Genomic DNA, 16,643 nt, shown 5'->3' with positions numbered 1-16,643 from the left:
GATGCTAGACACAATTTATTTCATGGAATCTAATCTGTTTCTAATTTGTAATTCAAAGATCCATATTTTAAAACTGTCTTCACAATGAGGCAAGACTTTAGCATAATAATATCACTTTGCTTAATTATTCTACATGCCAGCTGCAGAATATTATATCTTGTAAAGTATGGAGCTGAAAAGCAATGTAAACTAACGTTAACTCTACATTCCTAAAAAGTTTTTATTTTAGTCTTTGTTTTCCTCCCAACTTCTAGGCATCTGAAAAAATACCTGCCAGATGATCATGAAAAGGTACACTCCGGCTACTCTCTGAAAAGAAGATTTGGGGTCAAACCATCGAACATAGGTCCAGCTAGCAGGAGTGAACTGCAGCACAGCTCTCTTGATCTTCCCGGTGGTGGTATGAATGTCCCTATGAGAAGAGAATGGCTCCAGTGAAAATCCAGAGATAAGGCAGGGGGAAAAACAAACCACAAGAAAAAAATCCTGTGCGCTGATGATTTTTATAACAAAAGCTCAGGACAAAGAGACTGCTTTTTTTTGAGTTGTGTCTCAAAGGTCTATTTATACAGGCAAAGCAGGTGACAGAAGCACACTCAATGGGGAATTTTATTGATGACAGGCACAGGGCAGCAAGGAGACTGTTCTCACCCACTGCTTCTCTCCCAGGTAAAACTGTACACACTCCGTATTCTTGCATCACCCACATCACTTCTTTACCCTATTTCTTCCCCACAGCAGTAAACACTTTGGGTTGATGAACAGTCATATTTAACCTTTCTTCATTTTCATCCTCGAAATTACTCAAAAGTTTCATACACCCATGAAAGAACTAAACAGTCCCACAGTTTACAAATGCGGACATTAAGGCTCAGAGACAGCAAGTGGCTGGCACACTCAGCATGAGGGGTGGGTATAGATTCCAGCCCTTCCTGTCCTAGTCCAGGAGAGCCAAAACCCAAGGTATAATAAATACTATTTAATAACTGGTAATGAGTCTTTAATTCCACAAATATTTATTTCATGAACTTTCATGTCTCCAACATTGTGCTAAGTGCTTGGAGGCACAAGCACCAACCAGTCAGGCCTTCTGTTCTACTGGATGGGAGCAGGGAGAGTGACAGGAAACCAGGGCTGTTCCTTCATCCACCCACCTATCCACCAACAAACTCTACTGAGAAAACATCACAGCAAGAAGATCTGTGGCACACTGGCAGCAAAAAATAGAGACTATCCAAAAATAAACAAGAACTACAAAAGACTTGTACTGTAAAAATAGCAAAGTGCATAGAAAGACTGAAAAGAAAATGGGAATAAGTAGAGATGCAGCGTGATCAAGAATCAGGATATTTAATACAGCAAAAAGGTTAATTCAACTTAACCTGTATTCATTTATACATTTAATATTACTTTAAAAAACCACCAACATGAGTTTTTGTTGTTGTTGTTTATTAGTTGGCCTTATGTCTTGGGAACTTGACAAAATGATTCTGAAGTCAAATTTCAAGAATAAACACAAGAAAACAAGGAAGTATATTGTAGCAGTGTTTAAGAAAGCAGACATCCTGAGGCCAGGCGCGGTGGCTCATGCCTCTAATCCCAGAACTTTAGGAGGCCAAGGCTGGCAGATCACTTGAGGTCAGGAGTTTGAGACCAGCCTGGCCAACATGGTGAAACCCTGTCTCTACTAAAAATACAAAAATTAGCCAGGTGTGATGGCAGGTGCCTATAGTTCCAGCTATTCAGGAGGCTGAGGCAGGAGAATCGCTTGAACCTGGGAGACGGAGGTTGCAGTGAGCTGAGATTGTGTCACTGCATTCCAGCCTGTGCGACAGACTCTGTCTCAAAAACAACAACAGCAACAACAAAAAGGAAAGCAGATGTCCCGGTGCAAATTCAGACTCAGCTGCTTGCTAGCTGTGTGTCCTTAGGCAAATTACTAACCCTAAGCTTCAGTATCACATCATTCCTAAAATGAAGAGAATAACAGTGTCTACCCCTGGGACTGATGCAAGGCTCAAATGAGATACTGCTGGTGAAACTTGCTTGGAGCAATACTTAAAGCATGGCTACTATTTTTGTTAGGTTAAACGCTGCCTTAAATATATTAAAAAGTGACTGGGCATGATGGCTCATGCCTGTAATCCCAGCACTTTAGGAGGCTGGGGTCGAAACTAGCCTGGCCAACATGGAGAAACCCTGTCTCTACTAACAATACAAAAATTAGCCGGGTGTGGTGGTACATGCCTGTAATGCCAGCTGTGGATTACAGGCACTGGGGAGGCTGACGCAGGATAACTGCTTAAACCCGGGAAGTGGAGGTTGCAGTGAGTCAAGATTGCACCATTGCACCCCAACCTGGGCAACAGAGCAAAACTCTTGTCTCAAAAAAATAAATACATAAAAATTAGAATTAAAATTAAATATATTAAAAAGTGTCCTTGCAAGTCAGTGACCAAAGAAAGGTTTAGTAATAAAAGGGATGGGGAAAACTGGTTAACCAATGGAAAAAACATTGTGAAATCCCCTCCTCACATCATATACCAAAATAAATTTAAGACAGATTAAACACTTAAAACAAGAAAAACCATTAAAGAACTAGAAGAAAGGCCGGGCGCGATGGCTCACGCCTGTAATCCCAGCACTTTGGGAGGCTGAGGTGGGTGGATCACCTAAGGTCAGAAGTTCGAGACCAGCCTGACCAACACAGAGAAACCCCGTCTCTACTAAAATACCAAAAAAAAAAAAAAATTTGCCGGGTGTGGTGGCTAATCCCAGCTACTCGGGAGGCTGAGGCAGGAGAATCGCTTGAACCTGGAAGGCAGAGGGTGCGGTGAGCCGAGATCGCGCCATTGCACTCCAACCTGGGCAACAAGAGTGAAACTCTGTCTCAAAAAAAAAAAAAAACAAAAACCAAAAAACTAGAAACTACAAGAAAATACTAGTTAAAATTTATCTAAACAAAAAGATTAACAGTATTTTTGATGTTTAAATAAAAAATCCACCACAAACTAGTTTAAAAGGGGATGACAGGATGGGCATGGTGGCTCATGCCTATAATCCCAACACTCTGAGATGCCGAGGCAAGTGATAACCTGAGGCCAGGAGTTCGAGACCAGCCTGGCCAACATGGTGAAACCCCGTCTCTACTAAAAACAAAACTTAGCCAGGCGTGGTGGCATGTACCTGAAGTCCCAGCTACTTGGGAGGCTGAGGCAGGAGAATTGCTTGAACCCAGGAGGCGGAGGCTGCAGTGAGCTGAGATTGCACCACTGCACTCCAGCCTGGGCGACAGAGCGAGATTCCATCTCAAAAAAACAAACAAAAAACACGAGATGACAAAATGGAAAATAAAGTCACATTTATGGCAAAGTGTTAATAAGCTTAATCTATAGAAAGCACAAATAAAAGAGGGTAAATCCAATAGAAATTGATAGAAATCCAGTATCACAATTTTATGTGCGATAAATTTGACAAAGGTTTAAAAATGCAGTTCAAGGAAATAGTGAAATGGATACACATATATATTACAGGTGAGATTATAAATTGGTACACTCTATTTCTAAGAATTTATTTACCAAAAAAAAACAAGACGATTCACACTAAGATATATGTCCAAGAATGATCACTCCAGTCTTCTTTATAAAAGCAAAACTTTGCAACAACTAAAGGCCCATAAAATGGAACTGGTTAAATACTACATGGTTTATCCATGTGTTTAAGTACAAAGAAGCCCTTTAAAATCATGTTTTAGAAGAATATTTAATGATGGGGGAAAATGCTATTTTGTTATATAAAGTACACAAAGTTTTAAACACAGTTGAAGCAACCACAGCTTTCATTACCACTACCATTATTCTTCCTTATCAATGGCATGATTCCTGCTGCAAACTGAGAAGCAAGTTTAACAAAGCAGGATAAAGCAATGTCGGCAGTGTGACTGTCTTCCACTGGAAGCACAGTGGGGCGTGCAACTTAAAACTAGTCAGAGAACTTCCTGGGTGGCAAGTGAGCTGAGTCAGCGAAGAAAAGGATGATCAGGCTGGCCTGTGGGTACACAGGCCAAGTCTCAGGTGAAGAGAGGGGAGCATGTGCACAAACAGACCCTCAGGTGCCTGGGAGGGTATAGAGAAAGGATCTCCCTACTGGGGCAATGGATGTATTGACCATAACCAAAGACCATGAGAAGCCATCACAGGGGAATGACATAATGAATCTGATGTTTTCAAAAAGATCACTCAAGCAATGTTGTGGGAAGGACTGGAGGACTTAACCTGGAAACAGACGAATTGATCCAGGGATAGGAGTCTGAATGACGGCTGAGGCAGTTGGGATAAAAAAGAGGGGGTAGATTTGAGAAATCTTTTGAATTAAGAGGATGGTGTTAGGACCCCCTGAATACATAGGGTGAGAAAGAGAAAATCATAAATGTTTGAGCATTTTCTGAACAAATGCTTGAAATCAGGTTTATAATCATTTATGAGTTTCAGTTATTAACATGGAATTTATTCCTTATCATCAAAGACCATACTAAAATGGATTCCTACCAAAACAATTAAATATATGTCATGAAAAACTGTGACTAATATCCAAAAAGAAGGCAACTCACTTGAAGCTTGCCCAGTGGTAAGTCCTCATCTCTAAAAACCGGCAAACGACCATGCCCAGCCAAATACCACCGCCATTGCACAACAGGATGTCCAGAATCACTTGATCCCACCAGCACTCGGCAAAATTGGGGAGGAGATGCATGAAGAAGAGCTGAGAAACACAAGAACCCATGGTTGAAATAATAAACAAAACTGGGTTACCATGCAGATAGATACATTTCCTTTTTAATAATACATTATTTCAGAAGAAGTCGTTGACATTTCATTTTTTCCTAATGTATAGAAAATAACCAACAGTAACAGGTTCTGCAATCTGTTTATTTTTTGTATTGCAGATGGCTTGCAAATAAACAGCACATATCCAAACAGCTCTTCTCTTTTTGACACAGGGCTTTAAAGAAAGGATGGTCTCTCCTGAAAAATACTACCACTTAATTACCTTGGCTAACGACAACATGACAAGAATCTGGGAGGGGAAAAGGAGAAAAGTTTCCAACCCTGACAACAAAGCATTGTCATAATTCTCAAAATTAGCAGCTTGAGAATTCAAGTTGTGCGTTTCAAAAATATCCCCTAGATATTTAGGTAAAACACTGAGTAAGTTGTAAAAGAACAGTTAGCTTTTGATGACACGATGTAGGAAGCATGACAGTTTAATAGGAAATCTCACATCAACTGATTCACAATAATGACAATCTTTTATTAAGTGCCCATTGATGTGCAAGGTGGTGAGAGAAAAGAAAGTCAAGGGTCTTGATTTCAAGGGGAGGAGTCAGATGTTATATTTTTGTTTTTTTTTTTTCTGAGACAGAGTCTTGCTCTGTTGCCCCGGCTGGAGTGCAGTGCTGTGATCTCGGCTCACTGCAACCTCTGCCTACCAGGTTCAAGCAATTCTCCTGCCTCAGCCTCCCAAGTAGCTGGGATTATAGGCACACACCACTACGCCCACTAAGTTTTGTATTTTTAGTTGAGCCAGAGTTTCACCATGTTACCCAGGCTGGTCTCAAACTCCTGACCTCATGATCCGCCTGCCTCGGCCTCCCAAAGTGCTGGGATCAGATGTTTATCCAGATAAACAGAACCACAAAATATGATAGACTGAGGAAAGTGTTACAGTGGTGACATAAATGGAGTATGGTGGAAAAAACATGCATTCTGACTGAGGCTGAAGGTTTCTTTGGCCTCTGGAACTTTCCTGGAGAGAGCTTCTGCAAGAAAGATATATTGGAGTGGGAACATGAAGGACAAGAATGACTGATTTCATGAGATGGAGATGAAGATGTGGGCATTCCAGGAAAGGGAAACAGTAAGATCAAGGGTGGAACAGAAGTCCTCTGGAAATCAATTTGTCCAAAACAAAGGACGTATCTGCTGTGTTCAGAACAGCATGCCCTGCTGTGTGAAGGTCCAACGTAAGGAGGTGAAATTATTAAGACAATGCTTGGGAGTTCTCTGGAAAGAGACAAGCCTGTAATTATAAACCTTTGAAGCAATATAATAAATACCGCAAAGATAAAACAGTATTCATGAAAGCATTTTGTAAGCTATAAACAAATTATAAATATGAGGAATTTTTTGTTCTTAATGAACCTGCTGTCAAGAAGCTACAGAGTAGCTGCTGCGTGTGATGGCTTGTGGCTGCATTCTTAACCCTGGGGGCCTGGTACTACCCTTGAAGTGTATTCCCAGGTTCCAAGCAATGAGATGGAATCTTAACTCTTGTCCTTAGAGAAGAGAGAAACTTCAGCAGAAGTCCATGACACATATTTGCTGAAAGAAAACTATGCAAGAGAAAGTGGGATGTGGAGGGCATCCTTCAGCCTAAGGAACTTTCCCTGAAGGTACCAGGTTCTGGGGGTGAGATGGGCCCCCGACAGACCCAAGCCCAAGGAGGAGGGGGCTGCATTCCTTCATTCACTACAGATTTGTGGAGCATCTGCCGTGTAGAAGGCAAAGTTCTTGGGTCTGGGAATACACAGGTATGGGCCCTGCCCTCTTGAGGCACAAGGTTTAGCAGAAGAGACACTTATCGAGTGTCTAACATGTGAGGAGCATTTCAAAGGAGAGTGGTGAGGTGTTCTATTTCTAGCTGTATGAAGATGGAGCACAGTTACTGGAGGGGCAGGGAAAGCCTTCCGGAGCTGAGCTCTGGAGACAGCTTGTTAGCAGGTGAAGGGCGAGAAGAGAGGGAAGAGCAGTGGGGAGGACTCTGTGGCAGGGAAGACATCAGAGGCGGCTGCAGCACCAAAGGCAAAAATGAGGCATGATGAGGCTGAGGCTGCAGGCAGGGGCCGGTGAACCTGGAGCCTCGTAGGCAGGGTTGGAAGTTTGGATTCTATTTTAAGAGTAATGGAGGCCTGGCACGGTGGCTCACACCTGTAATCCCAGCACTTTGGGAGCCTGAGGCAGGCGGATCACTTGAGGTCAGGAGTTAAGAGACCAGCCTGGCCAACATGGCAAGACCCCATCTCTACTAAAAATAAAAAATTAGCTGGGTGTGGTGGCACACGCCTGTAATCCCAGCTACTTGGGAGGTTGAGGCAAGAGAATCGCTTGAGCCCGGGAGGTGGAGGTTGCAGTGAGCCGAGATCGCACCACTGCACTCCAGCCTGGGTAACAAAGTAAGACTCCGTCTCAAAAAAGAGTAATGGACAAACACTAAAGAGCTCTGAGGAGGAAAGAGCCTTGGTCTGGTGGGGTCTAAGGAGGATCATTTGGCAATAAATAGTGAAGAGACAAGCAATTCAGACGGAGATGACCGTGGATTAGAGACAAGTGGGAGCAGAGGTCTGAAGAGACGTCAGTGGACGACTGGGTGCTTAGAAGACTCTACAGAAATCTATAGGGCCTGGCGACCACAGGCACTGGGAAGTAGGGAAAGAAGGTACAGCAGATGCCCAGTCTGCAGTGCAAGGGGGAAGCAAGTGAGGCGGACAAGGGCCAAGTGCCTGACACAAGCCCATGCAGCAGCCGGGTTCCAAAGACGCTTGGAATTCAGAGGCGGAATGTGGTGTAAGGGCAGGAATGTGGGCTTCACATCTGGAATCCAATCCTGGCTCACCTAAGGAAGCAAGGCAGTGCGCTCCAGCTCCCCCATGTGCACAGTGGGAATCTGTACACACCGCTTTTCCCGGTTTGTTGTAAGGACTTAGAAGGCATATGTAAAGTGTTGGGCACTATTATGGATTGGTTGAGTTGTGTCCTCTCAAAACTCCAATGTTGAAGCCCTAACCTCCAATACCTCAGAATTTGAGCTTATTTGGAGATAGAGTCATTGGAGAGGTACTTTGTTAAGATGAGGTCATAGGGAGTACAGTGAGCTGCTAATCCAATATGACCTATGTCCTTATAAAGGGGAATGCTCGTGTGTCCTTATGAAAAAGAACACATGGGACTGGGCACAGTGGCTCACGACTGTAATCCCAGCGCTTTGGGAGGCTGAGGCAGGCAGATCATGAGGACAGGAGATTGAGACCATCCTGGCTAACATGGTGAAACCTCGTCTCTACTAAAAATACAAAAAATTAGCTGAGTGTGGTGGCACATGCCTGTAGTCCCAGCTACTTGGGAGGCTGAGGCAGGGGTCGCTTGAACCCTCCGGGAGGCGGAGGTTGCAGTGAGCTGAGATCGTGCCAAAAAAAGAACACCATGAAGCCTCAGACATTCACAGGGAGAACGCCACGTGACCACGAAGGGGCCGTGCATCAACAAGCCCAGGGACCACGACTGCCAGCAAACCACAAAGATAGAGGAGGAGCCTGGAACAAACGCTCTGAAAGGCCCCAGGGGGAACCAGTCCTGCCAATGCCTTGATCTTGGACTTCTGGCCTCCAGAACAGTGAGAGGCACATTAACCGAAGCCACATCTAGTTGGCACACGTCTCTAAGTTAGGGTCAGGACAATGATGAGCATGGAGAAGCATACTGTGCATATGGCCAAATGCTGTTCACTGGGAATGATTAAGAATAACAGAACAATAATGAGGTAGTTCCCAAACTTTCATTTTGCTAATAGTTTTTCAAGACTATAATTCTTTTATTAGGTAAATGCAACAAACTTTTGATTACTGACATATTAGAGCTAACATTTAGAATCCATTTTGCAGCCACCAAATACCCTGGATGCTCTTATAGTACTTGAACACACAATTCTATTATCTCAAACTGGAAGCTAGTTAGTAGGTCAACTGATCTATTGAATTCTAAGCAGATCTCCTCATTCCCATTTATTTGTCTTACTTGGAATTTTAACTTCATTCTTTAGCTTTATTTCATTTGTTTCTCTTTAACACTTGCAGGACCGAGGTACACTTTATTAAGTTAACAAGGAGGTTTTTTTTAAAACATTTGCTTGTTTTTTAAACAGAAGTATAAAATATTCTTATGGGATGGTTTAAATATGTTTTGTACCACAGGGGCTGGAGAATGGATTACCTGACTGTTAACGGACATACTTTTTCCTATATATAAACTACACACACGGCACAGTCTGGGGAACCCCCAGTGCCCTCCCTCTTACCTCAGTCAGCTCCCAGGTAATACTGATTGTCCAGCAGAGACCATAACTACGGATCAGCAAGGCCTTCATGGCCCAGCCCCAGAAATGTCCAAATGCAAATATATCAAAGTGGCTGATAATCCTCTCCCAGGTGATCACATGGCAGTTCACAGCATACTCCTATTTAAAATAAAAAAAGTGAATAATTAGTGAAACTCTAGAAATCAACTTGCTTCCAGGATTCTGCCGGTAAATGAAAAGAACAGATGTGACCTTGACAACTAATAAGTCCTGCTCAGTAAAAAAAAAGAGAAAGTTTTAATAACTTAAGGGTCTTGAGGGAAAATGGACAGGTATTTGAGTTTATAAATCAAAACTGCTTTGCTGTGAATTGCAAAAGCTGCATTAAAATGAGAAGCAAAATAATTTTACAAAGGCTCAACATATCCTAAAGAAGTGGTATGACATAGATCATGTCATCTGACCACCAGGCAACAATATTAAAGCCAGTAACTAAAGCACAAATACAAGATTCCCAATAGATTTGGAAATTTAAACACACATTTCTAAATATCAAGGATTAAAGAAGAAATTGTAATATAATTTTTTTTTTTTTTTTTTTTTTTTTTTTGAGACGGAGTCTTGCTCTGTCACCCAGGCTGGAGTGCGGTGGCCAGATCTCAGCTCACTGCAAGCTCCGCCTCCCGGGTTCACGCCATTCTCCTGCCTCAGCCTCCCGAGTAGCTGGGACTACAGGCGCCCGCCACCTCGCCCGGCTAGTTTTTTTTTTTTTTTGTATTTTTAGTAGAGACGGGGTTTCACCGTGTTAGCCAGGATGGTCTCGATCTCCTGACCTCGTGATCCGCCCGTCTCGGCCTCCCAAAGTGCTGGGATTACAGACTTGAGCCACCGCGCCCGGCCAATATAATTTTTTTAATATGCCATAATGATAATGAAAATACACCATGTAAAAACTGAACTTTAGAGGAAAATGTAAAGCCTTAAGTAGTTATGGTAGAAAAAAGAAAAGCACCCAACTTCAGTAATTAAAAGAACAGAGAACTCCCCTCCCCCAAAATATACCAGATACTACATAATTTAAACATTAAAAATTACAAAGCTTTTAAGAATTTTGGTTCCATTTCTAGTATCTTTGTTTTTGATTATACATATTTCTAAGTAATTTAATATCTTATCATATGACTGCATGACAATATGATAATATAACATTTATCGGGAATCTCTACATTTCACATCCTTCCTTCCCAAAATTAATTTGATAGGCAGTAGTAAGAGTTGGCAAATATTCACCCCCTATTATCAGCCAGCTGAAAAAAATTCCTATACACTATAATAGTTTTAAATTCCAGAAATACTTTCTGAGAGCAAAAGAGCTTCCCTGTTTCTTCTGAAACCCACCACACATCAGATTTCCTTCTCAGATAAAATGCGTTTCAACTTGCAAAGCTGAACAAACATTTTTAAGAATTCTATTTTTTGAGAACTAGTATGATGTGAGATTATGCTGTGTAAATGGGAAATCTGGAGAAAGGAGGATAAAATTCAATACGGATGAGTCAAGATAAGGCTTAAAAAAAAAACAAACTGCCCTGCAATAAGATGAAAAGTCTCTTCCCAGACTCTGGAACAGCATGTTCTTGTCACAGAGAATCGCAGGCTGACAGAGGGAAATGCCCTTAGGCTGAAGCAGGTTATATATTAGGTTAAGGAGCATGGCCACATCCCATCAACTCAAATGTCTCAACCACCTCACCCTCTTCTTTACTCTGGAATACACTGTGTAGGGTTAGATAAGGAAGGGATAAGATCTGTTTTTAGAAGGCTACTCTTAAAGTAATCACAGCTTGCAGATAATTCTGGAGGCCTTTATACTCTATTAAGTATTTCTACGCTTTGACATGTGGGAAGGCACTTTAAAAATCATAAAGACCAATCCATCTATTTGCAGTATAGTTAGTAATGAACAGATTTGCCAGTTATCCCCATCGTAAGACCCGAGGTCCTTGTCCTGGAAGGGCCACAGGGCACCGCAGTTTAAAGCAGCCAGAGAGCTGCGTGCAGGCAGAACCCTGGGAACCAGGAGGAACAGGCTTTAACTAAAGACAGCGGAGAGCTGAAGCCTGGAACGGGGGTCAAGTGGACAATGTCTGTGAGCAAAAGATGGGTAAAGACAGATTCTGCTGACCTCCCAACTGGTCCTAGGCTGATCTTGGCAACCCTACCCTCTGCCTCGCTTGCTGGACACCTAACCAAATACCAAGTCCTATTCATTTTACCTCCCCAGGTTGTTCTTTTATCCATCTCACTGCCACTATTATTTCTTGTTTAGACTTCTGTAATAACAGCTTTCGAAAATGGTGGAATGTGTCAGGCATATAACAAAGTATAGATGATGCTATAATAAGCACCTGGGCATTCACATCCAGCTTCAGACTACAGAGAGATCTTGAAAATCATCATTAGATCATGGAATGTGCATGCAGGTGTGTAAGGGTGTCTGGGGCAGGAGGGCGGGGAGAAAGGGGTTGGGTAGCATGCCCGTCCCAGTGCAGAAGGATCTCCACTACTGCACACGCCGGGTCTCCAGCCCAACTATCTGTTCACTCCTCTCTGGGGCAGTTGCTGAGTTTGGAAGAAGAAAGAGATCCAACCTCTTTTGGATCCTCTTTGGAAATTACCTGCCTACAGACAGCACAGGTTCTCATCAGCTCCCCCAGCCATGCTGCAACTTTTGTGGGTCAGGCCCTGCTTTGTAGAAGAAGCTTGTGGTTGTCTAATGGGCGAGGGGAAGACAGGCTTGCTTAGCCCAGGTCTAAAGCCACCTGCTCCACTGCTCCACTGAGCTTTTACAGGAAGAAATCAGCTGAGATTTTGAACTCTTGATTCTGTTTCCAAACTCCACTAGAAATGGAGGTATTATTGATTGACCTCCTAAAACATCAACACAGGTCATGTAGCTCCTCTGCTTATAAACCTTGCATGGCCTTTTCGTACATTTAGAATAACCCAAACTCCTCATCCCAGCTGGCTCAGCCCTGGCCGCCTCCTTAGCCTCAGGCAGGGCCCTCTGCCTTGTGATCCCTACACTCCTTCTGTACCAGACTGGTCCCAGCTCTCCACACCCCCAGTCAGGGCCTCTGCGTAGGCTGTCCCCTTTGCAATGACTGTGCTTCCTTGAATCTATGACATGCCTTTTTCACACTGTATTGTTTTGAGAATTAGGGTGACTATTTCAATATATTACAATGTGTAGCACTTTCAGTGTAAGGTTTTTCTGTTTTCTTTTTTTCTTTTTTTTTTGAGACAGAGTCTCACCCTGTTGCCTAGGCTGGAGTGCAGTGGCGCAATTTCAGCTCACTGCAACCTCCGCCTCCCGGGTTCAAATGATTCCCCTGTCTCAGCCTCCCGAGTAGCTGGGATTACAGGCGCATGCCACACACCTGGCTAATTTTTGTATTTTTAGTAGAGACAGGGTTTCACCATGTTGGTCTCAAACACGGTCTCAAACACCAGGCTGGTCTCAAACTCCTGACCTTGTGATCCGCCCATCTGGGCCTCCCAAAGTGCTATGATTACAGGCATGAGCCACCACGCCCAGCCCAAGGCTTCTTTTTTTCTCCTCCAAAAAGTCATACCTATAATTGATGGTGCATCTTAAAATTGATGTTGACCTCGCAAAGCCATGACCAACCTTAACATTATAAAAAGAGAGACCACCAGACACTGTGTGCCTCCTAGTGTGATACGCAGCACCAGCTATGAAGCAGTCCCACTGTAAAAACTGATCTGGAATCTAGAATCCTATCTAGCCCCTACACCTGAGTTCTACTTTATAGAAGATACAGGGGGACAAAAAGAACATGTTAAATGATGATACTGCAAATGCAGCTGCAAAATCCAGATGTGAAAAACCCTATAGAATAAAGCAATGTGGTTTCTTTGACAAATAAACTTTCAGGAAATGATGAGGGGGAATTACAGATGAAAAGGGATTTAAAAGACACATCAACTGCAATGTGTAAACCTTGTCTGGATCCTATTTTGAATAAATCAACTGTACAGAACAATTACAAAGCAACTGCAGAAATGTGAACACTCACTGCGTACTGTTCACTGTTCAGTGGTTATGCTAAAAAAAAAAGAAAAAGAAAAGCCCATCTATTTTAGGTTTAATTTCTGAGAACTGTTTCAAAATAATCCAGGATGTGGAATGAAAAGGTAAAATAAGTTTGGGCCTGTGTCAATAATACTGACACTGGGTGATGGGTACATGAGGTTATAGATTCTCTCTACTCTTGCACAGGTTTAAAATTTCTCATCATAAAATTCTAAAAAGCTGTTGAAATTGTCTTAGGGTTCAATAGCCAACAATTATTGGTTTAATTTGCCTTCTTGTAGACTCCAAGCTCCAAGAGGACAGGGAGCATGCCCACCCTCTCCCCGACTCCCTCCAGCATGGGATGGTGTCTTATGAAGAAGAAAAGCGGGGTCAGCATTAATTCGCCAAAGACTGCTGCTTCAAGACAACCCAGTCTACAAAGTTGTCTGAAATTTAAAGACATATTTTTGAATAGAATCAATATTTTAAAATGCAGCAACTTTTCAATTACACAAACAAACTGCCTCTAATGGGATTTCAGTGATCCAATTTATAATATTTACAATATTATAATATTAATTCTAAGGGATTTATATTTTATAAATATTTATATTTATAATATTTATGAATATTTATATTTATATAATATTTTATAATATTAATTTATAATATTGATTCTAAGAGAAAATGAAGTCTGAGTCTCAATGTATGATACCAGGCATGGACCATGGTCTATCAAGATTAGGAATGGGTAGCAGCATAAAGGAGTGGAGAGAGTAGGGACTCTGGGAAGCCAGGAATTATAGACCTGTTTTGCATAAAAGAACCACTAATGAATAGGTCCTTAGAATTGCAAAAGACAACTTTAAAGAAGTAAAAAGGGATGGGATTAGAGATGGAGAAGATGAGGCTGTTTTAGCACCAGTTAGAACTCTACAAGCTGAACACAGCCTCGTGCTTTACTTTGGCAAGAAAGATTTAGCCAATACTTGAAAAATAGAGTTTAAAAGCCAGGTTCAGCTACTTGGGGGCTGTAACTGTGACATCTGGATGTCTCTGTGAGATCAAATTCCTAAGAAAGCCAGGTGTCAAGAGCATTATTATTCGATTCAATCTCCTCCTACTGGCTGTGAGAACTGGATCAACAGAGGCACACAAGCACATCCACCTGCAAGTCAGTTTACTTTGCAATGTGACCACTTTTGCTCAAAAATGCAAGAAAGATGTTTAGGAAAATATTACATTTGGGATCTTTCTCCCAATTTCTATTTCCTAAGGCTCCTGTGAGCATCAAAGCACTTATTTTTATGACTATATACTGGAAGCACACTCCAAATGGAAAGTACAGGTTTTGACGCCAGAGAGATACATCAGCTTGTGTTTTCAGTGAGATACTGCATTTTAAGCTTCCATCTCCTCCTCTGTAAAATGGTGATATGAACATCTAGCATGCATGCATGAGGCTTACGTAGAATATAAAGTGCCCTGCACAGTGTCTGACAAATAGACAATTCATAATAAATAACTGCCATTATCCTCATAACCGTCATCTGCATTATCATCATCATGATAGGCTAAGATCTTAGTCAACCTCTGCCATTCTCTCCCTTAGAGTAAAAAAATTCCAAAACAGACTTTCTCCCCTGAGACTGATAAATAATTTCTGGCATTCTTATTTTAGCTTTAAGCATATCCCTTAAAAAATTTACAGATAACAATCTTTAAATACCACTCTTAGAAGGATTTCACCAGTGTCACTATGGGGGAATGATTATTTCTTGGATCTTTTATTAAGTCCGTTTGTATTACTTCTTGTTTGTCAAAGCAAGCCCATCTATGACCCAAATTCCTGTTCTCCTTTTCAGAAAAGAATTAACCTGTACCAAATGTTGGGATTTAAAACATTTGGTACATATTTGGAAATGAACATATTATTATATAAAATAGTGTGATATTGTGATTCATAATAAATAAATAATTTGGTCCTTGTCCCCAGTTCCTGGCCCAGAGCTCCTGAAACCCTTGCAATTTTCCTGACCAATAGGGGTGCCAGGTGCATCTTTTGTTCTAATATCTGTTCTTTGACCCCAGTTACTGACACAGAGTTCCTAATCCCTTGGAGTTTCCTGGGTGATAGGAGCATCTTTTGTTCTAATGAGGTGACTTGGTAAGTTCCTGGGTGGGGGCTGGTTATCAGAAAGACCAAACCATGATTAGAAGCCTAGACTTTCAGTCCCACCCTCCATCTTCCAGGAAGGAGAGCAAGACTGGAGATTGAGTTAAAAATTGATCATGGGGGGCTGAGCGCAGTGGCTCAAGCCTATAATCCCAGCACTTTGGGAGGGCAAATCACCTGAGTTCAGGAGTTTGAGACCAGCCTGGCCAACATGGTGAAACCCCGTCTCTACTAAAAATACAAAAATTAGCTGGGCGTAGTGGCGGGTGCCTGTAGTCCCAGCTATTTGGGAGGCTGAGGCAGGAGAATTGCTTGAACCAGGGAAGTGGAGGTTACAGTGAGCCGAGATTGTGCCACTACATTCCAGCCTGGGGGACAGAGCGAGACTCCGTCTTTAAAAAATAAAACAATAAAATAAAAAAATAAAAATTGATCATGGGCTGGGTGTGGTGGCTCACGCCTGTAATTTCAGCACTTTGGGAGGCTGAGATGGGTGGATCACTTGAGGTCAGGAGTTCGAGAACAGCCTGGCCAACATGTTAAAACTCTGTCTCTACTAAAAATACAAAATTAGCCAAGTGTGGTGGCACATGCCTGTAATCCTAGTTCCTCAGGTGGCTGAGGCAGGAGAATCCTTTGAACCTGGGAGGCCAGTGAGCTGAGATCATGCCACTGTGCTCCAGCCTGGACGACAGAGTGAGGCGCCATCTCAAAAAAGAAAAAAAAAAAGGCCAAGTATGGTGGCTTATGCCTGTAATCCCTGCACTCTGGGAGGCCGAGGCAGGCAGATCATTTGGGGTCAGGAGTTCAAGACCAGTCTGTCCAACATGGTGAGACCACCGTCTCTACTAAAAATACAAAAGTTAGCCGGGTGTAGTAGCAGGTGCCTGTAATCCTAGCTATTCGGGAGGCTGAGGCAGGAAAATTGCTTGAACCTGGGAGACAGAGGCTGCAGTGAGCCGAGATTGTGCCACTGCACTCCAGCCTAGGCAACAGAGTGAGACTCTGTCTCAAAAAAAAAAAAAAAAAGTTCAAGCCTATGTGACAGTCTCCATAAAAATATCTGAACTCTCAGGTTCAGAGTTTCCAGGTTAATGAACACATCCACATGCTGGGAGGGTGGTGTACCCCAACACCACAGAGACAGAAGCTTCTGCCCTCAGGACTCTGCTGGACCTCGCCCTAGGTACCTCTCCCTGTGGCCGTTCACCTGTATCCCGCATCATGTCCTTTACAATA

The 16,643-nt window shown here is 42.5% G+C and overlaps 1 protein-coding gene across 3 annotated transcripts in view; it reads right to left on the bottom strand.

The window, feature by feature from the left end:
* PTDSS1 (phosphatidylserine synthase 1) overlaps positions 1 to 16,643 on the bottom strand; it is a 104,332-nt gene that overhangs the window by 60,717 nt on the left and 26,972 nt on the right. For all 3 annotated transcript variants that reach the window (XM_033203210.1, XM_033203212.1, XM_033203211.1), the window contains 3 exons: positions 9,130 to 9,288; positions 4,610 to 4,761; positions 271 to 412 (listed from right to left, as the gene is read on the bottom strand). In XM_033203210.1, coding sequence (XP_033059101.1) covers positions 271 to 412; positions 4,610 to 4,761; positions 9,130 to 9,288 — 453 coding nt within the window. The remainder of the gene's footprint in view (positions 1 to 270; positions 413 to 4,609; positions 4,762 to 9,129; positions 9,289 to 16,643) is intronic.

The sequence above is a fragment of the Trachypithecus francoisi genome, unplaced genomic scaffold (assembly GCF_009764315.1).
Source record: "Trachypithecus francoisi isolate TF-2019V2 unplaced genomic scaffold, Tfra_2.0 Lachesis_group7, whole genome shotgun sequence".
NCBI lineage: Eukaryota > Metazoa > Chordata > Mammalia > Primates > Cercopithecidae > Trachypithecus > Trachypithecus francoisi.
Note: the sequence above shows the minus strand (reverse complement) of the source record. Positions and strands in the feature narration are given on the sequence as shown.